This window comes from Pteropus alecto, unplaced genomic scaffold (genome assembly GCF_000325575.1).
Source record: "Pteropus alecto unplaced genomic scaffold, ASM32557v1 scaffold146, whole genome shotgun sequence".
NCBI lineage: Eukaryota > Metazoa > Chordata > Mammalia > Chiroptera > Pteropodidae > Pteropus > Pteropus alecto.
The window spans coordinates 1079688-1104533 of NW_006442107.1; the positions used below are offsets into that span (position 1 = coordinate 1079688).

Sequence of the window (24846 nt, forward strand, 5' to 3'; positions counted from 1 at the left end):
AATACAATAGCTTACATAAAAGTGACAGTTTAAAAGTGACCAGTCCAGTGTTGGTCATCTGGCTTTGCCAATCTCTATGACTTCCATCTTTGGATCTAATTCCATGTCATCTCCCAGCTAGAGAGAAGGGGAAGGGGCTTGAGTGTTGACATGTGCTCATGCATTCTGTGAGTGAGAAAGCCTGAGAATGGTACTGTCTTTTACTTATCTGCACTGGCCAGAATTTACTTATCTGCACTGGCCAGAATTGAGTCACACAGCTGTAAAGAAGGTCATGCATGAACCTTGCATTTAAGTGGGTGTCCATGTGTCTTGCTAAAATCTATTATTAAAGTCACTGCCTTTGGAGGGAATCAGAAGAGACAATCCAAAGAAAGTTCTATGGATTCAAGAGAAAAATTATCAGATGTTTCAGAACAGTGATGTGATTATTTACATGCTCTCTCTTTTAATGCACACCATCCATAAGATTTAACCCCCTTATTCACTTTAAAGACAGGTGCCATTTTTCTTTCTTTCTTTCTTTCTTTTTTTTTATACCCCCAGTGCCTATCATCATTTCTGGCATGTAGTAAAAACTTAAGAACTATTTGTTGAATGAACAAAGGACTAGCTAAATGAAGGGATTTAAAGATTAAAAAACTGACATTCAAAATGATTAATTATCTTTGCTAAGGTCAAAGAGCTTATTGCTGGTAGAGTCAGGATTCAACCCAGACGTCTCTGAAGTTTTTCTCCGAAGTGATTCTCCTGTAAGAAAGTTCCTGTAATAAAAACAAGTCATCTGCTTGAGAGAAGCTCTTCCTCTGTAAACTGGAATATAAAATCTGTAATGACTACAGCTTTGTCAGTAGAGATTTGTTGTATTTCTATTGTGGAATGTGAAAGATACTCATGTTGGTCTCATAAATTTCCTGAGCAATCACCCACTGTTCTCTCAGCCTTTTTGATGGCGGAGAACTCTGCGGTTGACTGATTCTCAAATGAATAATTCTAACAAGAAGGCTCATTTCAATGCACTGCTTTTTTGTTTATGATTATAAATAGTAAAGTTAACACCTGATTAATGGATGTTTTAAGGAATGCTCAATACTAGAACACTCATATATTCCTGATCTCATTCTTTACCCCTCAGCTGCAACAATTTTGAACTGATCTCTTCGAAAATGATTAAATCTGAAAGTGGACTAAAAATGAAGCTGGCTGCTTTTTTCTTTACCCTTGAAGGTGGAATTCAGAGAGAGTTTGCTGAATATTTAACAGGTCAAATTTCTACCAATGCGAGAAACATCATGGGATGCGTGTGTGTGTGTGTGTGTGTGTGTGCGCGCGTTGAGAAACATCATGGGATGCGTGCGTGTGTGTGTGTGTGTGTGTGCAAGCGCGCGGGTGGTGGGGGAGCTGTATAAGAGTTTGAAGACTAACATTTATGCGTGTGGTAGGGGAGCTGTATAAGAGTTTGAAGACTAACATTTATAAAATTTAAGTTTATAAAATAATGTGTGTCAGAAATTAAGTTGGTAAATGATAAATCTGGAAAAATTAAATGTTATGACATTATTTACATATATTAAAAGTGGGTAGGAAACAACAATAACAAATATAAAAATATTTCCTCCCAAATCACCACCTTCCTTTATTTTTGCTTTATTTATGTGGAAATGTTTCATAACAGTCACTTTGCATTTCGTAATATGGTGGATATAGTAGGGGAAACCCTTAGTGTTTGTGATGATTTTATATGTCAGCTCGACTGGTCATAGGGTGTCCAGATTAAACGTTATTTCTGGGTGTGTCTATGATGGTGTTTCTGGATGACAGGAGCTTGAATCTGTGGGCTGAGCGAAGCAGACTGCCCTCCTCAATGTGGATTTAAAATATGCACTTTAAATACAATATAAATCTTATATATTCTCTTTATATTATTGGCCACTCTACATGGCTAAGGTGGGAAACTTTAGTTGAAAAGTAAGAAAAGCACATGTGAAAGACAGTGAATGAAGAAGCATAAAGAGACTTAATGTGCATATGTTTGTGTGTGAGAGAGAGAGAGACTGAGACAGACAGACTGACAAAGAGACAGAGAGATAGAGAGAGAGGAGAGAGGTAAATGGAAAAAAAAACCTTTCAAACTTCTATAGTTTTAGTGGAAAATATCTCCGAAGAAGTCTTCAGGTAATAAATGCCTGTAGAGAAATGATTTAGACTTCAGCAAATTACTCTAGGATGTCAGAGGGACTGGCTCCTTTTTCCTAGATATTTTTCAAAGCTGTAATTGACTTTCACAATATAGCTTGTCAAAGGTACTTAACTTATCGTAATATACAGCATGGAGGTTAAGAAATGCTCTTGGGTTAGGCAGTTTGAGTTCTGGTTCTGTTGCTTACTTGCTAAGAGGTTTGGCAGAAGCCACTTAAGCTTTAGACTCAGTGTAACTTTAGTTTGTTCACCCATCTATAAGATGGTATCAATTAGAGCGCTCTCCTCTTAGGAGACTGAGAAGATCAAGTGAGATGATTGATATAAAATACATAAAGCTCAGCACATGGTAAGCGCTCAATAAATGTTACATATTGCCATTATTACTAGGAGTGGAAGGCTTCAATCATTTGTAATATACATACTGAGTTTCCTAAGTGTTTATCATATAGAGCATAAGATCTGCGTTTTTATTGAACACTATTAATATTAGTTTTCCTTTTGTTTTCTCCTCAAAGTTTAACATAAAACATAGTACACCGATAATAAAAGTATATTCTGTACATATAAATGTTTCAAATGTTTAAAGTAATAGCCTATTCAGAAAAGAATAAAATCTTAAACCAGATTTTGTTTCCTGAAGACACACGATACTTGTTTCAAAAATAACTTGATCTTCCACCATCTGACAGGCTGTTTTCTCCTCCCACGCTTGTTCTTGTGAAGGCCAGGAAGCTTGTTATGCTCATTTGACAGATTGAGGAAACCAGGATGCAAAGTCAAGGTAACTTAACCAACAAGACAAAAATCACTACAGTGTGTGCCCTGGCATTTTGGAACTACAAAACGCTCCCCTTTCCTTTTAGACAGGAGAGAATGGACACTTTAGACAGGAGAGAATGGACACTTTGTTATTGCCAAGAGAAGGCATCTCTTACTCCTCATTATCAAAAATTCTTTAAATATATTCCATTTGTCAATATAGGTGTCCATGGCTTCTCATTTCTGTATGTCATCAAACACACATACCACAGTTATCAAAATAACAGCCTCTAAAGTTTTTCTGCCATTTTAAATGATAAAAGATGGTGTGGCATATGGCAATAATACAAGAGACTTGAAAAAAATAGAGTATAACAATTGAAAACTAAGTTATTACTCATGATCATGAGATAATATATTAGTGGAGGACAATAACTGGAATAGGGTCAAGTATGAACAGAAAAATCATCGTGTCTCTGCCCTAATCATCTAACCTGTCCATAAGCACAGTTTTGTCCAGTAATTTTATAGAGTTCTTTGATTTCTTCTCAGAAATGACTAATTAGTGTGTAAACTCTGTAAATCATATTACCATAAAGATAAATCACTTGCTTTTACTCTTGTGGGTATAATTCCTGGCTTCATGATTGTTTTTTTTTTTTTTTTAAGGGAAAATTTGATTTCTTTGCTGTAAATGTGCTTTCCTCTTAAAAAATAAAAGCCTCCGTTCAATTATTCATTATATTCCGTCCAAGTTTCTTTTTAGCCTCTTGCTGAAAAACAGAGGCCTTTCCTCATTACAGAAAAGGTTGACGGGGATGAATGCCAGGTATATTCAGTTTCTGATTTGCTCCTGGGCATTAACAGAAGAGGTGTGGGTGACTAGGGAGACCACAGTGCCTTTCGAGGACCTCTGACTACAAAGTTAGAACCATCTTATTCATCTAATTTCACTACCAAGAATCTTCTCCTGTGGCCGTGCCCTGTCACTCTCATGCTTTCTTTTGCCCATCACGTTGTCTTCTGTGTTGAGTTCTTTTTTTTTTTTTAATTTTTCATTAACAAATTAAAATATATATATATTGGCCATGATGCTTTAGAAAGTAGATGGTACCTGATTCAAAATTTTTTTTCTTTTTAAATTTATAAGGAGGTTGAGGAAAAACAAAACAATTAAGATTGAGAATGACCTTTTGTATTGTCTTCTTAGAGTTGTTGCAGCCATTTATACAAACTTGCGTTAAGTTTAGAAATCTATTTTCTCACAATTTTGAAGGCTAGAAGTCCAAAACCAAGGTGTCAGGGTGCCGCACTCCCTCCGGAGGCTCTGAGAAGCTTTCCTTGCCTTTTCTGGCTTCTGGTGGCTGTGGGCATTTGTCTCGGCTATACCACTTCAATCTCTGCCTCTGTCTTCACATGACTTTCTCCTCCTCTCTCTCTGTCCCTTCTCTTTGTGTTTCTTATAAGGACAGGTCCTTGAATGCAGGGTCTGCCTAATAATCTGGGAAAATCTTATCCAGAGATCCTTTATATCTGCAAAAACCCTTATTCCAAACAAGGCCACATTTGCAGGTTCTGAGGCTTAGGAGGTGGACATATCTTTTGGGGGGTCTCCATTCAAACCACTATTCCTTATAAAGAGGCATATCTAAGAAGTCAATAATTTCTAAAATGTCACTTCTCTGCTAATTGTTAAGAATGCTATGTTGACATTCACTTAAATGCTTGTAGAAAACAATGACCTTGGATCACTGAAATGCTTATAGAAAACAATGACCTTGGCTCATCACTACAACTTCTCAGAATATGCCTGGCTACCAGCACAAATATTTAACCTCTACTAATGAAAGAAGTAGTTTACATATGATGTTTAAGGGATGAAAGCCTGCTTTGTTATAGTTCTGCTTTTATTTCTTATTTACATAAATTAACATACAATGAAGCAAGAGAAATGCAACCCAACTTGAGATGTTTTCTTTTAATGATTTATAACACAAACTGTTATTTCTGAACTATACAGCCATTTTTTTCTTATTCTCATGAGAGAGCAAAATGCTTAGTTTAAGGAACAAGCCATTCATTCTGAGCAAGTAGAATTTGCGACAACAATATTTCCAAGCATGCTTAAAATACTGTTCTAAGATTTGGCCTGTGTATAAATGGCCCCTCCCAAACGACTGTGTCAATTAAATAAATATGTAAGTAATTTACATATTAGATATTCTACCTGATTACTTGATTAATGGATTAATATATTTCTGGGTAGATATTGCTAGAAATAATAGATTCTATTCAATCATTGTCCTTAATTTTTTAAATTTATCTGTATTAGTCCCATGACTAGTATACGTTTACACTTTTATAATGGAATACAGATTGTTAAAACACATCCCTCCACACACCCACACCCACACCTGCAGAACACCTGAAAAACAAACATTCTTAATGTACTAAGAGAATGATTTGCTACTTTTAAAGGTAGACTCCTTTAAATTCTTAACTATACAAATTTTGATTATCTAAGTCTTAACTATGTGTCTCACATTCTGTTCTCCCCCTATCGCCACTCTGAAGACAATTAAATGCCCAGGCACAGTCCTAAGAATAGCAAAATAAGGATCATCGTCAGCTACTTGGATCCTGGAAGAAAGACTGGCTACAAAGTCTAGATGGCAGGATAAGTCAAAAGTCATTCAAATGTGTATTGAGTCGGGACTCTTCAAGGTAATTAAGGGCATCAGAATATAGACTTTGAATTTCTTTTTGAGAATATTAGAAGCTTCACCTTGAAAAATTGTGGATATTGAACAAAGCATATAAAAAGAACAACCAAAGCATAGGGCACTGCTACACAGTATTGGATTAATTAAATAATGATGGGTTAATTATGTTTCTAAAGGCTCATTTTTAGAACAGATATGGAGATGAGGAAAAGAACACTAATCGATAATTGTTTTACATAGATAGTGAAGTAGTGACTATCTCCCATTACTGAATTGCACATTAGAAAGGCCAAGTCTGGGATTCAAAAACCATTGCGATGTAGTTTCATCTTTTTCTAAACCCTGGATTAGTTTTCCCAGACCTCTTTTGAATATGGAACATTATTTTCTCATGATGGATATATTGCAATGAGAAGAAAGGCTAGGTGATGAGTAAGACTTATTATTATTGCCTAGCGAAATAATTTGTACTCAAGTTCTCAGTATTTGGGAGTCAATACCTCAATAAAACGACTATTAAATATAAAACGTGAACCTTAAAATTATTTGGGAATAGGTGAATCCAAGAATGTTCAGTTTTGCTTTTATTCTGTCCCAAACATGCACTCAGGATATCTCTATTCATTACTCCTGCAACTGCCTTATATGAGTTTTCACTCCTGGTTAAATTGGTTTGTTCACTAGACCTTATACCTCCATTGTTTTCCATTGACTCTGTAGTCTTGTACATACTACATCATGTTCTTCCCCATAAGAATAAATCCTACTCATCCTTTAAATCAAAATTCTCATGCCCGTATATCTACCAACCTTATATATAAGTCACCTTCCAACCTACCAAAGCAATTACTATTCTTGTAGAATCCTCTGACGTCATATATTCTTTTCAAGAAATATTTTTATATTTATCACATAAGACTTAGAATATGTCAGAGAATATGCCTTATATTTCTTAGCATCCCTAAGCTCAACATGTTGCCTTATACTTAACAGTTACTCAACAAATAATTATATGTAATAATTTTGATAAGAAGTAGTAAACCATCTGGTCTTTTAACACACTATTTACCACAAAAGATTTTTTGTTCATTTTGTTCTGTTGTCTAATTAAGCAACTGCCTACACTATGGAAAATCCATCCATTTGGTATTTCAACTCATGTCAACTAAATGGCCAAGAATATTTGAAAATGAAATAAAATAAAATTATGACTCAGATAATATGCTTTATCTTATGTTGAACTCATCTACATATAAAATAAAAGTATTAAAATCTACTAAGGTGAATCTCAAAGAGATTAAGAAATACTAAGGAAACAAGGAGAAAATATATTGTTCTTCAGATTCATTAGAGTTCTTATCCCATTACAATATTTAGAATACATATATCGGGCAAATAGTGTTGACAGAGAGAAACATTATACAGTAAATCTGAGATAAACAATAGATATTCACATGTTTCTATAGAAACTTCATAGAGCTCACTTAAAACTGTCAAAATAAAACTGTATTATAAAATTACTGATATTATTTTGAGAATAAGCAGGGATTCCTTGTGTAAATAACAAAATTACAAGGCAAAAATAACGATAAGGTAAGCTGACTTTCTTTTAGAAGTGCTTATACAGCATACAATATATGGATTTTCAATGATCAATTATGATACTCTAGTCTGAAATATAGCTGGAGTTTGTGTTCACTATTGATTCGCTATATATAATTGCTGTGAATAAGTTAATTGGGGGTTAATATGGTCGTAAATCCACACTCTGCATTGTTTTTACCATTAAATGACATTTATTCAGGGTTTTTATGATCAGCCTTTTCAAATTTCAGGTCAAAATAATTCTTCATAATTCTTCTTACATCCTTCTTCAAAAAAATACAAAGCAGAATTTTGTTAACCAATATCTATAATGCACTTCATTTCAAAATAATAAAATGTTCTCTATATTCATTTTTTATTCATTCATCTCAACTATTCCAGAGGCTGCTAAAACGCATTGACTTTTCTGATTTAAAATATTTGCATGTCGTAAACTCAAAACTTCTATATTCCATGCATGAGGAATGTTTTTTGATGGGGGTGGTGGTGATGCTGAGGTTAACATTATAATTTACATTGTATTCACTGAACTCAGAATGCACTCTGGGAGTTATAAAGGTTCATTTCTCCACAGGCTCAGAGACCTATTTTTAAGAGCACTCAAGTTAAATTTATTCTACAAAAATACAATATGACAGTTAGGATCCATTCTTGATGAGATTTGTGACAGAAATCAGGAAATAGATATAATGCAGTTTGGCATTTTTTTGTTCTCTTAAAAAGCTAAAACTTTTGGCATAGTGAAATGATAAATGATTATTTAATTGTTTATTAAAGGATTTCCGCTTCTGATAAAAATGGATTAATAAAGATTGGCTTTACCCTCCTGCTTGGATACACTTAAACAAAAAACAGACAAAATAACAGTTTTCAGATATTTGACATCAGGCAGATCAAGTCAGTGATCTCTGGGAGAAGAGAAACATAGTGAACACATTGATTTCTCCAGCTTATTGCCCGAAGAAAGTTTTCAGGCTACAGAAGAGAAAGGGGAAACCCAGAAGATCTCCCTTAATTGAGGACACAGATTTGGTCGTCTGAGATGACCAAAGCAACTGGAGTTTGTGAGGCAGAGCCCCAGAGAGAGGAGAAATGCATAAGGAGAGTTCTGGAGACCGACAGAGGGTTTCTCTTGAGTATTCATCTGAATACTTATCAGTGAATGTGTCTGAGGAAATTTCCCAAGGCTGGGGAAAGAACCACTCAGTGTTAGCAAGGAAATAACAACAATGACAACGACAATAAAAAATACTTTGGCGGTCACCTAGGGCCATGAATAAGTGGATTTCCAAAACCCAGATTTTTAAAAAGTCACATAATTTATGGGCACTTAGGTAGAAGACTCAGAAGGTATTACCTTAATAGTAGAGCAAATTAGCCCTATGCTTTTAGATGGTACCAGTGCTTTAGTACCCTATAATCACTCAACAGCAAGCCTCAAAAGGGTCAAAATTTTTCCATGAACTATGTTCTAGTACAAAACATGAATCTTTTTAAAAACACAAAAATCTTCAGCATCACACAAGTTAAAGAATATGTCTAAGAAGCACACCTGCCCTAAAGTAGATAATACGCATTGTTATACTGAATTCATCTACATCTGAAAAAAAAAGCAGAAAAGCACAATCCATAATGAAGCAAAACATTAACAATTAGAAACGGACTTCAAAATGACACAGTTGAAAGAATCTGTAGACAAGAATATTAAAGAGATATTATAACTATAGTCCTTATGTTCAAGAAGGTAGAGGAAAGTTCGAGCATGTTAACTGGGAAGTGGAATATATAGAAAATGTCCAAACCAAACTATCATAGATAATAGGGAAAAAAACACACCAATGGGATTAAGATCAGATTAGCCTGTGTGGGGGTGGGGAGCTAAAGTGGCTTTAAAGACGGTAATAGAAACTATCAAAAATGAAACACACAGAGGGGGAAAAGAAAACACTGAAAAAAAAAAAAAAAGAAAGAGAATCAGTAAACTGTAGTACAACCAAAAGCACCATAATATATGTGTAATGGAGTTTCCCATTGAAAGGAGTAAGACTGGGAGAAATAAAAATGACTTGAAAAAATGACCCCACATCTCCCAAATTTGATGAAACCTATGAATCCACTGATCCGAGAATGTCAAATAATTTTATGCATAAGAAAAGTAAAGAGTACTACACGGAAACATCATAATAAAATTGTGTAAAATTGGTGGCAAAGAAAAAATATCTTCAAAGCAGCCAGAGAAAAAAGACACATTATGTACAAAGGTACAGGATAGCAGTGATTACAACAGTCTTAGCGGAGACAAGTAATTACAGGAAACGAGGTAATATAAACAAGGTAAGATACAAGGTAATATCATTAAAAATACTGAAAGAAATTTGTTGATTCGCATTCCATCTCTAATGCAAATATATTTGAAAAACAGAGGCAAAATGAAAACTTTTTCAGTTGTACAAAAATTTAAAAAATTAATCGCCAACATAACTTCATTGCAAGGAAGTCCTTTAAGAATAAATAAAAATGATACCAGTTCAAAATCTGGATTAGCGCAAAAGAATGAAGTGCACTAAAAATGGTAACTGTACTTAGATAAAAAAATACATCTTTTTCTTAGTTTTTAACCTTTAAAGGATATTTGATTGTTTAAAGAAAATAATAACAATGTTTTGCAAACTCGTATAATATTTCTGTAATGTCAATAGTGATAAGTCAAAGATATATACTATAAATCATAAAGCAAGCACTAAAGAAGCAAAACAGGTATAACTGATGAGCCCATAAAGAATGAAAGATAAATGATTACAAATACTTACTTAATATCCCAAAAATGCAGAAAGGGAAGTAAAAAGGGCACAAACAATTTATGGGACAACAGATGCAACAAATAAAACACAAATAGCAGGATGGTAGATATTAATCCATTCATATGAATATTCACGTTAAATGTAAATGGCCTAAACACCTCAATTGAAAGTCAGAGTCTGTCGGATTGGATGAAAATGCTAGATCCACCTACATGGTCTGTCTAAAAAACCCGCTTTAAATATAAAGACTCAAATAGTTTTAAAGTAAAAGAATGAGAAAATATATATCATACTAACATACGAACAAAAAATAGACCAGCGTTGTTAGTAATACGAGACGCAATGTAGGTTACAGAGCAAAAATATTACCACTGATAAAGAGTAACAGTTTATAAATGATAACATGGTTAATTCATCTAGAGATATAACGATCTAGATAATTATGCACCTTATAACAGAGCTTCAAATTACATGGGGGCAGAACTAAAAAGAAAAACATTAATCTACACATATAATTGCTTAATAAAGCAAGATGCTCAACATCTGTTTTTCTGTCTTTTCCCTCTAAGTTAGCCCTAAACCTAGCTCACAAGATAACAATTCTCACACCTCCATAATTAAACACTGAGACTCATACTGGAATCTGTAAGTCATGTTTGATCAGAAATTTAGAACTATATCCTATCTCACTTGTTGAATTAAAGGGATATTTTTTTCCCTCTACTGTGTTTTTGCCCAGAACAACTTGTTTTTTCCTATAGGAAATGGAACTTCCCCTGAAGTAGTGTGTTCTAGCTGTAAGCCCTGATCTGGCTCAGATTTGATCCCAGCTTCCTCTCTCCATACTGGAGAGCTAGGTTTTTGCTGTTTATGACAATATTTATCTGAGTATGTTAATGTAACATTTAACTTTTTCATTAAAAAAATTAGCTTTCAATTTTCTTGTTTACTTTAGTTCTCTTGCTGTCTTCTCTTATTTGCGGTATTGAGATGATACTGGACACTAACATAAAGGAGAGGATGAAGGAATAGATTAGTATTTGTAAAGTACTTGGAAGAAATGCACTGAGTAGCTATCTGTAAACATTAAATGACATGGGCAATTAAGGAGAGATCTGGATTAGTCTGACCCAAATAAAACATTTTATAGAAAAATACAGATGATGGAGGAATAGATTTTGATTGAATACTTGAATTTAATGTTGGTAGAATAAATGCAATCCTTTATCAATTTGATTTTACAAATAACAACTCAAGTTATAAAATACAAAATGAAATGTGGAAGGCCTATAAAAAAAGGAGAATAAATATATAAATAAATACATATATATATATTTACTCTAATGAGGTCTTTTCTCCTCTAGTTCAATAATAGTATTCATCTTTTATAAAACGTTCTTCAAAATAGCCTCAGAAAATTCACCAGGTGTAAGACAATGCATCTGCTTTGGACCTCAGGGAGTAGAAAGTGAGAAAAGAGTTACAAATAGAATGGCATGTATTATTAATGAATCACCCTGAGGCTGTCTTTAAAGGCTGCTAGAAAATGCCTATAGGTTTAAAAGATACTAACCTCAAAAAAAAAAAAAAATCATGAAAGATAAAACCATTCTTCCTGATATATTCTGAGTAATGATCTCATGGACTGACCTTTTCCCTCTCATTCCTCTCTTGGCAATCAGTGCTCATGTTGAACCTAACTTTCCCACTCACAATTTTCTCAGCACTCTGCTGTAGCAGAAACCAGGAGTTCACTTTTACGTCTTTTCTACTCAATTGAAGGTCACTGTGTTGTTTAGATTTTGATTCCATTTAATTAATTTTGGTAAATAAATATGTTTTATATGATTTCATGCATTTGGTGAGTTATCGGAGTATAAAAACTCACAACCCTCAACTATTTTTAAAACTGTATTTTATATAGTCCACTTTTAGGTAAAGAATATAGAACACTATAAATTCCAAGATTTATAAAAACATAGTTCAAAGTCTATGGAACTGCACTATATATATTTACTAAATTGCTGATGTACAAAATGATATAAGAATCATAACCTTATTTACTTGTACATATGTTTTTAACTTTAAAAAATTGCAATGGCTTTACTCTTATTATCTCAGTTGAATTTCACAAAAAGCTGTAGGGGAGCATACTATCCTGCTTTACAGACGAGCAAACTGAGTCTCACAGAGTCCCACAGCACAGGAATGAAAGGCTACTGTGCCACGTATGACCAATATTTCATTGTTACAGACAAAATTCAAACCCTCATTTGATACTATTGGATTGCGAACAAACATAATCGCAAACGGAACACCCATTTCCTTAATCTTTTTTTCCCTCTAAATAGTTCAAAGTAAAATATTTCCAATTTGTGTTATAAAAAATGATTTTTCAATAATATTTAGAAATAGGTAATGAATTTATCTAAAAAACTGAATATCTTTAATTAAGGTAAAACTTTAATTTTTTTGCAATGGTAACAATGCAAATTTTGTGCGCTCTCTCTATATATATTACATACATATATATTATGTACATAATATATATATTACGAAGACCAAATTCTCCTTTTCTATTAACTCTTTTCAATATCTGTTAACTCTGACCGTAAAATGTAGAAAAGATACTCTTTCCTCCCATGTTCACTGAAATACTATGAGGCCACAGTTTAAATCACTTTCCTAAGATTAAACATTATGGCAGAGAGAAAAATATGATCTCAATCCAGATTTGAAATCCTATCCCACTCCATCTTTATTTACCTTTAAATATATTTACAGTCTATTGAAATCATAAGTCTATTGAAACCATGTCCTCTACTAAACACCATTGAAAGAGTGATAAAAAATAAAAGCGAATAATAATTGAATATTCATTAAAGAACTAAAAATATATTTATATAGGGGGGTTATAACACTTCAAAAGAAGTGATAGACAATCATTAAAACCCTAAAAGTTTTAATTGCATATTCTTTCTTTCAAAGAGTAACAGCAAATTCTAAGAACATTTGTTTACTGTACATTTCTGCAAATCCCCATCAGTGATGGAAAAAGATTTCAATGAATTCTCCTTCAAATATGTGATAGTTTTAAATGGGTTGATTAGACTTAGAAGAAGCTAAGTCCTTGTAAAAATATTTGACATGTTAGATTAATCTCAGTTGGAAAAGCAATGGCTATATTCAGACATTTACACAAAATAATTTGTTCTCTGACCCTCATGAGTTTTTAAAGATATACGATGCTATTTTTTTTTATCATTTCCATTGTATAAGGACTTGAATACTATATTTTTTAAAGAGTTTAGTCAAATGGATAACCCAAATTTAATTTCTTAAATGACTAAATTTTGGTCAGAAGTCTAAACTTTAGTCAGAAGTCCGCTGCAAATTGTTGTTGTTTTCTATTAAACTATATATTCCACAGTCGTTTGTGGTTCCTCTAATTAACTTTTTAACACAAATAAGTGTGCAGTAGTGCCAAACAATTCAGATGACAAATACTCTGCCGAGGAAATGATCTTATTTTTATCAAGAATTTTCACCAGAGCAGCTGTCCAACAATTTTTAACAAGGGACTGGGTTTCCAGTTCTGCTATGATGGTATGAGCATCCTTTAGCTCACCAATCTCACTGATAGCAATCATAAACTGTAAATACACACACAAAAATAAAAACTATTTGATATCTGAGGGTTATACAAATACAAGAGTAGGCGGATTGCTGAATTAAGAAATTGGAGAAGTAAAGAAAGAGAAAACAAGCAGGTAAAAAAGAAGGGACAAACAGAAAACAAAAAAATAATGACCTGAATTCAACCGTTTACATAATTACACTAAATTTTAATGGTCTAAAACCCCCAATTAAAAGGCAGAAATTTTCAGAGTGCAGAAATAGCAAGACTCAACTACATACTATCTACGAGAGTTAGAGGAACTTTAAATATAAAGACATAAGTTGAAAGTAACAGATAGAAAATGATATACCATGTAAATTTTAAATATAAGAAGGTTAGAGTGGTTATATTAAGAATGGATAAAATTGTCTTGAAGATCAAGAGTATTGCCAGGAATAAATAAAGACATTTATAACACTAAATGAGGTGATTTACCAAGAAGACACTGCAATTATAAATGTATATTGGCTTAATAAACTCTCAAAATAAATGAATCGAAAATGTTGACAGAAATAAAGGGAGGTATAGATGATTACATGTTTTTAAAAAGTTTTGGTTTTTGACATTCAGTCTTAGCAATTCATAGACTATTGATCAAACAATTTAGTAAGGACATAGTTGATCTGAAAAATACTATCAAAAACCTGACCTAAGTGATATTCAGACAATTCTATATCTAGTTGCAGAATACACATTATTTTAAATTTCACATAGTATATTCAACAAAATTAACAGTATACTGGTCCATAAAACAAAACTCTATAAGTTTAAAAAGACAGAAATCAAATATATAATTTCTAATCACGATAAAATAAAATGAAAAATCAATAATAAGAAGACATCTAAGAAAACCCAAACTTAAAAAAATTAAGCAAAAGAATAACTCATGGGGCAAAAAGAAATAAATGAAAATTAGAAAATATTTTGTACTAACTACATGATAGTGAATATAGAACATATTAAAATTTATGAGAAACGAGGAAAGTGGAACTTAGAGGAACACCAATAGTTTAAAAGCCTACATTATGAGGTTAGACCTTAAGAAGTTAGGAATAGAAGGTGAAGTATGACTAAAATAAGTACAAGAAGGAAATAGTCAAAATAAGAGCAGATCTGAAAGAAAAAAAATAGAGACAGATAATAAGCCAGTTAGCAGTATTAAAGGCTCTCTCTTTGACAAGATGAACAAATTGCTAAACCCCTATTTAGAGTCATCATAATAAGAGAGAACATAAATCAATATAAAAAATAAAAATGCAGTTATCACAAATAATAAGATTATTTGAATATTATGAATGAAAATTCTAGGCTAACAAATATGACAAAATGAAGTACACAAATTTCATGGAAAATTTAACTTGCCAAAACCAACACATGAAAAAATACAAAACATACAATACATATGTGTTAAAGAAATCAAATTCATTCATTATCAAAGAGGAAATCTCAGATCCAAATGGCTTCAATAGTAAATCCTATCAAATCTTCTAGTAATAAATAATATCAATTTTATACAAACTTTTTAGTAACAGAATCGCAAACTGTCCATCTAATTTAATAAGACAGGTATAATTTTAATTAAAAAACTGGATAAAGTCACTACTATGAAAAGGAAATTGTAGATAAATAGACCTCGTGAATATTGGCACAAAATCCTTAATAAATATTAACAAATCAAATCCAACAATATAAGAAAAGGGTTGTACATCATTACCACGTAGAATTTGTATGAGAAATTCGATATTAGTTTCCTTCAAAAATCACTCAGTATAATTCATCGTATTAAAAAAGAAAGAAAATCATACGATCATTTCAAGAGAGAGAAAATTATTTCACAAAAAATCGATAAATACTCATGGTAAAAATTCCCAGAAAGCTAGGAAAATGAGAAAACTCCCTTAATCTAACAGACACCTATGAAGAACCTCCAGATAACTTATTTCATGTCTCCAGTCAGATCAGGAACAAAGCAAAGATGCCTGCTGCCATGTCTTTTCAACATCTTACTAGAGATCTTAACCAAAAGAAGGCAAGACATAAAAAGCAGATCAGAAATTAAGTGTTAAACTGTTCCTATTCACATACGAAATGCTTTTTTAAATGGAACTCTCAGAGCATCTACAAAACTACTAGTAGAATAGATGAATTTAGCAGATCTTAGGATAGAAGGTTAATGATTAAAAAACATTCAAACTCTGCAAAGAAACCACCAATTGTTTTGTTTATTCCACTGAACATTAAAGTAGGCATATCAATTTTCATAGTATCTTTTTGAAAAGCTATTTGAAACATAACTTTTAAAGCTTTAGAAATACAAAGTTGTCTAGATATTTTATACACACATATATAATATATAGTTTCTATTTTATATATGTACTAAGATATGTCTAACTCATTGGCTAATGACACACATGTTAGAAAAAATGCCAGTTTATTTGTATAACCATAAAGATTCGGAATAACAACAAAACACTACTGATTTTATTTCTTATCTTACGTTAAGACATGGGACTATGTTGAAACAGCAACACCTATGTACATATACGTGATCGCATGTTGGTGTATGGATGTAGTTACTCTTTCCAGACAAATTTTAAAATGTAAACTCATGCTTATCAATGAGGTAGGTTCATATCCCATTTTACCTTTAACAGTTTTCCTTACTCTCTGGAACATACCTTAACAAGAGAAATTTCTTGATTTCTTGTTAAGCATTTGGAGAGATCTACTGGTGTTAATCTCCCAAATGCCTCAACTTTGCTAGACTTGGAGACTCCTGGAGAGTTGTTTGTTTGTTTGTTTGTTTTGATAATAAAGAGCATCATGTTCAAAAGGACATAGTGAAACACTGCAGTTTTCCTTCATGAGTTCATTCTGAGTTTGTACCATGTCCACACTGCCGGGGGGAGCCTGAGCACTGCCATGGGAATCTCTCCCTCTGGTGCGTGGCATCAAGATGAACTGTCAGAAACAATGTATACTGAATAATGAATAAATGAGAGTCCCTTGACATAGGTTTGACAGCCGTAAAATATGAGTTTTGTGATTGCCTTAATATTCCAACTCAGGGACTGACTGAGAGAATATTATTTCTAAATGCCAAGCTAACTACAATTTTAAAGACTTTCAGGAGGTGCTTCTCTTATTAGTGTTTGAAGCAATTATAGAGAGAATGGGTCAGTGCAATTTTCCTCCTGCACTTAAAAAATCTTTTCTTGCTACTGCAAGAAAAGCTATTCAAATTCAAATCAGGATTCTCATCACAAATGTTCTGTTTGTGAGAGACATTGCAGATAAGCTGCAGCCCCCTCCTTCCCCAGTCAGGCTGAGTTTGAGGACATCAGTGTACTTCATTGCAAATAAAATAGTGTTAAACCAACAGGTAGAATTAACTTCCTTTTTGCTTTATGAGAATTGTTTACATTCTTGGCACCCTGTATATAACATATATTTCTTTAATTTCCCTCTGTTAATGATATAACTTCACTGTATTATGGAAAATCAGATATGAAATGAATATGAACACTTTTACCCATCTTAGCACTCTCTGAATAAACAGATTTTCAATGAATTCTGAAATATCAAAATTTAAGTATAGTATTCAGTGAACTGAGGTTGAGAACAGCAAGAGAATTTGGATTGGGGAGAAATCAGAAATACATGCAGAGACAAGTTCTATAACTCTAAGCTACCAGCTTGACTTAAAATTCATTTTTTTCATTTTGTTATATTACAGTCATAATGACATAGCTATAAAGTTTTATCTATAAATGCAAAGGAAAAAGAAGATAATGTGACTAGATAATTCAAGGTTAAAGAAAAATTGACAGAATATCTTCCTAGTGAGAAAAAGGTGAAGAATGTGTTGACTTTTATTTTATAAGAATTATTAAGACCAGAAGTTTCAATTTATCAGCGGAAAAAGAAAAATTATCCAATGCACTTTTTATATCCTTACCACACATAAGCAAAGGTATACTCCAGGGCACCCACACTGTGAATCTCTCTAGATAAAATTCCTTAATTCGAAAATCCAGAGAGAAAAGTCTGTGTATCTGTGTGTGTGTGTGTGTGTTTGTGTGTGTATAGACTGATAAAAGATTTAAAAAGAGAATTGTTTTAACAGTTAATATATGATTCAAATTGAAATAAAATTCCAAAAAATAATTTTCTAAGAAAAAAATAATATAAATATCATTTATTTCCCTTAATAGAATGAAAACCACAGGTACTCACCTAACCTCTCAATGGAATAATATCGCTGTTTACTATCCACACGTACTGTCTCAGCATAAGGACTCCCAACGCCGTAACCAATAATATAACCTCGCACCACGATGTTTGGGTTCAAGGGAGGGGTCCAACTCATGATGATGCAGTTGGTCTGTGGCCTCACATGAAGAGAGCTTGGCTGATCAGGGACTTGAGACTCTAAAATTCAAAAAGAGGCATCACCGGCCTGTCTCATAATAGCACATATAGCATGGTAACATTCCATTTAAACAAGACTTAATATGTTCTGTAGATCCTCATTGGTGCACCACTTATGGCCCATGTTCCTCTCTGTTTCAGCATGTGATACATTTTCTGTGTTTCACTAGAGTTTCTTAAGCACAAGAGGGTACTGAATTCCTTCCATGGGGACTGTAGCAGCATGCATCTTTATTTTAATAGTTTTTCTTTAGGCTTATTTTTTTCCCATATATTTCTTCTTAGGTGTCATTAATACAAAGTGAAATTGAAACAGCACCCACATCACATTGACCAGCTTAAAACTGGTTCTGCTCCCTAAAGCAGATTGGTGATTAATGCAATCTTTGAGTTATTTTATAGAGACAGCACTGCATGTGTGCCATCCCCGTCCTCAGGATGAGCCCAGAACCAAGAATCTTCAGTTTACCGATTCGAGTAATGGAAATGTGGCTACTAGAGCCCTTTACAAAGCAAGAGGTCCTTCAATGAGAAAGATGCAATGCCCAGACCAAATATGGATGAATATAAAAATGACCAATCAAACCCTGACAGATTGGAATTCCTTCGTCCTTTCTTTTGCCAAGTTCTAAAACCCTCCAATCAAAACTTGCCCCGCCAACATTACCTCATGCCACTCTGTTCTCCCTAACCCTTAAAACTTGTCCGGATGCCAGATCTGGGAGACAGATTTGAGCTGTGCCTCCCGTCCCCTGCAAGTCAACTCAGCATTAAATAAATAAGCTCTTTCTTCTCTAAAGGCTGTTGTCATGATTTTGGCTCTTCCGTACATTGGGCAGCAGACCCTTGCTCAAGAATAAAATCAAGAAAGATATAAGAAGAATTGGAAGGAAAATGAAACATCAAAAACTGTCTTCCCCAAGGATTACTTACTCTGATTTAAGTAAAAACAAAAATAAACGTGCCAGTCCTTTCTTAAGAAATTGTCAGGAGAAACAGTTTAGGGCCATGATTTGCTCAGCATGGTTAGGATGGCAACTGACTGATGTATGGTTTATTGAATCTGTGAAAAGCTCACTTATTAGGAAAGTAAAGGAGACAGTGACCTGGATTAAAGCCTCATGGCTTTTGGAGTGTGCAAATTTGGTTTAATATCAGGCTTCGTCACTTACTAGCTGTGTGTCTTCATGACATCATTTATATTCTCTGAGTTCACCTTCTAATTAAATTGGCATTCCAAATTATTGGTAGACTCAAAGACTGAGCTATGGAAGTGAAAAAGAGAAGAGTCCAAATTGGCACTCTGTGCTCACTAGCTGTGAGAGGGTTTAAGATCTTATGTATCCTCTTTAAGCCTCGGTTTCCTCACCTGCAGAATGAAGATAAGGACAGCAATGGTCTCATATGATGGTGAGAAGACTTAATGAGACAATGCATAAAAGCACTCTCAGTAGGAGTAGCCATTATGGAGAGAATGCACATGCTACCGAGATATAAATTTTAAGGAAATCGGGTGTTCAACTTTAATAAACTGTTATTCTGATTTTTACATCATCGTTCTTTCCTATAATCTCATCTTAAAAATATATGAATATTTTTGGACACTTATCATCATTAAATTGATAAATATTTATAGATTATCTACTATTTTTGGGGTGCGGGACAGGACACAGGAGAGAGTGAATATAGGAGAGAGTGAATATAGCAGACATGAAACTTGCATTCTTGGGAGACAAGTAAAAAAGCAGTTGAATATATTATTATAAATATTTTGATAGGTTTATTATAGGCACATATAAACTATTCTTTAAAAATCAGGTAAGTATTCTGGGAAGAAATTTTAGAAAGAATGTGCCCATCTAAACTTTCATACTCCCTTAAGTGCTTAGCACAGTCCCTAGCAATTAATAGGTACTGAAAAATATTAGTGATTTGAACCTTATTCAAACTATTTGTGTTCATTCTTTCTTTCCTAACTGAAACTCTCTAATGGTAACATATGTCAAATTATGCAAGAGAATTTGATGTTTAAAGGTAATATCATAATATATTTTTCTCCTTGATGTAATAGCAAAAGGAGATGCCATTTGTAGCACCAACTTTACCCATTTTCAACACGCACATTTTCAGCTTAAGTAATATATGGAAGTGCGTCTTTTATTAATGTTTTTAAAATAGGCACCATACTAACAGCTTTTCAAAAGATGCTACATTCTAAACATGCTACATCAACATCATTTTTTAAAGATGCTGTTTTTCTTCTTGAAGATGCTCAGTTGTGAATAAAAGGAGACAAGCTATTATTTGTCCTGAAAAATCCTGGTGATGTAATATGCAAAGGCATCATAAAAATTATCTCAAAATGTGGACATAAACCTTAACAGCAGAGACACAATGTTTGTGAAGGATTTCCCACTATAAAACTTAAGTAAAAGTAATAAAAGAGATGAAAAGGATGGATTAACACTTTTCACAGAAGCTCTCCAGTGTCCTTGAAATGTAATGGGCTCTACAATAAATTCAGTTGAACACATTTGAAGTTTTTGCAATAATTTTTGAAATGACAAGATAATTTTATATTTAGAAAATGAACCGAATAGTATTCAGATTTTCCACAATTATGACTTTTTAAAAACAATATGAAAGACTACTAATTTTAATGACAATATTCAACATCTTTTACAATAAAAAGAAAAAAACTATTTAAAATGTTTTCAGAACAATAACTTTCTCCATCTTTCTGCAAACCATAGAGTAGCTCCTCTGCAAGTTAGTTAAGTTAGCACCCACAAAATTATATCTATTCGAGTTTTAAGGGTACCATGGTGATGCATGCACACTACACACTAGATCTTGAGGAAGAGGGGCTGTTAGTACACATGACACATCTTCATATTTCGCTGTATAAAAATAGTTTCAGTCCTAGATCCAAACCTCAAAACAATTTTAACATTATAAAAAATAAGAGTATTAATATATAAAAATATATTCTGCATCTTTATCAAAATATTAAATGGTCTTTCACCACATAATTAAGATCATAGGGCTAGAAAGAAGGGTGCCAATCAAGGCAGTGTTAGACCTAAGCCATTCATAATACGCGGTCTCATCAGAAAGATTACTGTGTTAGAAGGTTGTTCATAAATCTGAAATAGCCCATTTGTTCCCCCTTCTCATTTATTAAAATAAAGACAGAAATGAAAAAATTCCTTTTATCCTACATAAGTTTTCTCTGACACAGATGACTTTATGGATTATGAAAAGTTACTAGTTAGATGAACTATAAAACATCAATTTAAAAATTTGCTGTAGTAGGTATATGATACAAATTCTTTTTGTTTGGAGGCTGAAACTAAAATTTCCTACTCAGAGGTACATGGAAGATTTAATATGTACCTCTAGGACAATGATTGTATATATAAAGCACAGATAAGTATTAAGGCAAGTATTGAAATAATCTGCAACCAAGGAACATATTTTGCCTGAAACATCCAAATTAATGAGGCCTCAAATTTTTACTGGAGTCTGAATTATCAAGATGACTAGGTCAACTGCCATTCTTGATTATACTATGAAATTATGGATTCTATCTTAATTTGTTTCTAAAGAACATTGATTGTTCTTTGAGTGGTGATTACAGATTTCCTTTAATGAGTAATGTTCACATATAGATTAACCCCCGTGACAGTTCAACAATGACTGTGCATCTCCTATGTGCCAGTCATAGTCCTAGGTACTGGGGATATAGTTTTGGGGGGTAAGACAAAACAAACAAACAAACAAAAAGAATGAACAAGGAAATCATGAGATCCTGGTAAGTGCTATGTCAATGGCATAGTAACGGACTCATCCAGTCAGGTGTCCCTGGCAGAGTCTAAGGTGGATGATCAGAAGAGCCAGTCAAGCAAACATCAAGATGAAAGCTCCATAGGTAGAGGTAACAATGACCACTGGAGTCCTATAGCAGAAATGAAGTTGGTATTTAAAGAAAAATAAGCAAAGGAAGTCATTGTGACTGAATGCAGAGGGTATGAAGGAAAATAAAGATAAAAAAAAGGGTCACCAACTGGGAATGGAAAATGGTGTAGCTGCTATGGAAAACATTACAGCAGTTCTTCAAAAAATTAAAATAGAATTACCGTATGATCCAGCAATTCCACCTCTGGGTATATTCCCAACAGAAATGAAAGCAGGAATTCAAACAGGTGTTTATATACCTGTGTTCATAGCAATAGTCAAAAGGCAGAAGCAACCAAAGTGTCCCTCAACAAATGAACGGATAAACAAAATGTGCTCTATACACACAATGGAATATTTTCACTTTTAAAAAGAAAGGAAATTCTGACACATGATACAACATGAGTAAGTCTTGAGGACATTATGCTAAGTGAAATAAGCCAGTCAGAAAAGGATAATCGCATGATTCTACTTCTATGAGGTACTCAGAGTAGTCAAATTCATAGAGACAGAAAGTAGAATGGCGATTGTTGGGGCTCGGGGGAAGCAGGATATGGAGTTGTTTAATGGGAAAAGGTTTCAATTTTGCAAGATGAAGAATTGTGCAGAAGGGTAGTAGTGATGGTTGCACAAAAGTGTGAATTCATTGAACTGTGTACTTAACAATAGTTAAGATGGTAAATTTTATGTTCTGTGTATTTTCAAACATTTAATAAAATTATGAAACCCTAAAAATGCTTTTGTACTTATCTGCATGGCCAATGTGGGAGTGAAGTGGATATATATGGGATATTTGGAAGGTGTAGTCAACAAAGCTATAGATCGGATGTGAGTGGCATAGAAAAGAGGAGACTGGATGACACCTCATTTATCTTTGGCTTGGGCAACTGGTGGATGATGTACTGAGATGAGGAAAAACAAGTGAGTTGTTGAATCATGTTAAGTTTGAGATGCCTGTTAGTCACATCTATGCAGATATCAGGGTAGTAGATAAGTATAAAGTATGGGGATTTGGTGAAAGGCCATGGCCACTTACACAGATACGGAAACCATCAGCGTATGGGAGAAATTTAAAATAACTGTGTATGAATGTAGATTTAGTATATGTGTGTAAACAAATAAATTACAATAAAAATTCCCCCTTTATTCAGAGAAGAAAACTGAGGATAGAGACCAAGTCTCTAATTTGGCATTCCTCAATATCGAGGCCAAGGGAGGTGAGGGATCTTGAATAGTTGTTAAAATTTATTTTATTCGCCTTCAGACTTCCTTCTTCATAAATTCCTCATCCTTTTCCTCTTCAATTTATTTCAGGTACTCAATTCCTCCAGCCCTTTTTTTAAATAAAGAAACTTATTTTCAGGGGAAGATCCTGTATCAGCCATTTGTCCCTTACTTGTCAACGTCACTAACATCCAAATGATGTTGATATGGCCAACTTCTTTACGATGACCTAAAGGTCATGTTTGATCTGTCCCTTCCCCACCTGCTCACTGCGCCCCAGTCATCCATGCCACACTGGGCACTTTGCTGTTCTTCACACGTGCCAGGCATGCTCTGGCCTCAGGGCACTTGTATCTCTCTGCCTGGGACGCTCTCCTTAGGACATATCTTCCTCCCTCACCTCCTTTAGGGTTTTGTTACTTAATTTCCAGGTGTAGCCCTTCCCTGGTTATTATATTTTAAAAATGGCTAGTTTTTCCTAATCTCTAATAATTCCAATCTCCTAATGATCGCTTTTCATTATCCTCCTTAGTATTTATTACCACTCACTTCGCTATCTATTTAATGTGATTATTTCATTATTGTCTCATCTCCTTCCAAAAATTCTGTCACTCTAGGAGCTAGAACAGTTCCTGGCATGAAGTACTCAAAAGTATGGAAACGGAGGTTTCTATTACTTATAAGGTTCAATACAGCTGTCGTATACACTGTCAATATAAGATTACCACAATTTTCTCAAACTCCATAAAATAAGAATTTTTAAAAAATTGGAATAACATAGCCTATATTTCTTTATAGAGAATTGCATAATGTGATTGGTACACCCAAAAACTGTCTTCCCAGACAGGTCTGGTTCATACTAATGTGTCCGTTTCTACCAGCCCGGCCTTCTCTCACCAATGGACATTATCTTCTTTAAGCCACTCATCTCTATCAACTTTAAATGTTATTTATTTATTGTAGTGGAAAAAAAAAAAACACCTATTCACCATCAAACTCTAACTTGTATTATTTTTTTCAATTCTGCTCCTACCATTGTCTCAGTATTAATTTTTAAGCATGTTTTTTAAATTTACAGGCAGCAAAATTCATTCAGTGGTATATGGTTCTGCACATTTTGAAAAACCCATTGAGCATGTATCCACCAATCTCACCATGGTACGGGACAGTTCCATCAGCCTCGATTATTTTCTCCTGCTGCCACCTTTGTAGTCATTCCTTTCCCCAATCCCTCAGTATTAATGCAAATAATGAATTTTAAAATTTCATTCCTCTATAAATATATGCTCTTTTTTTAACTAATCTTATTTATTTTCAGCATTCGATTTTTAAAAAACCATCCAGGTTTTTGTTCCTGTTCCTAATAACAATAATGGCTAAAATTTATGGAGACATATTATGCATAAGCATCATATTCAGCATTTCAAGAAACACTTTATCATTTAAAGTTTTGCACAGTTTATGG

General features: G+C 33.5%; 1 protein-coding gene across 1 annotated transcript in view; it reads right to left on the reverse strand.

Annotated features, from left to right (window-relative positions):
• The window catches only part of DCC (DCC netrin 1 receptor), a 1008917-nt gene that overhangs the window by 134095 nt on the left and 849976 nt on the right, over positions 1-24846 (reverse strand). Inside the window, exon 15 of the mRNA XM_006919890.1 lies at positions 18006-18200. Coding sequence (XP_006919952.1) covers positions 18006-18200 — 195 coding nt within the window. The remainder of the gene's footprint in view (positions 1-18005; positions 18201-24846) is intronic.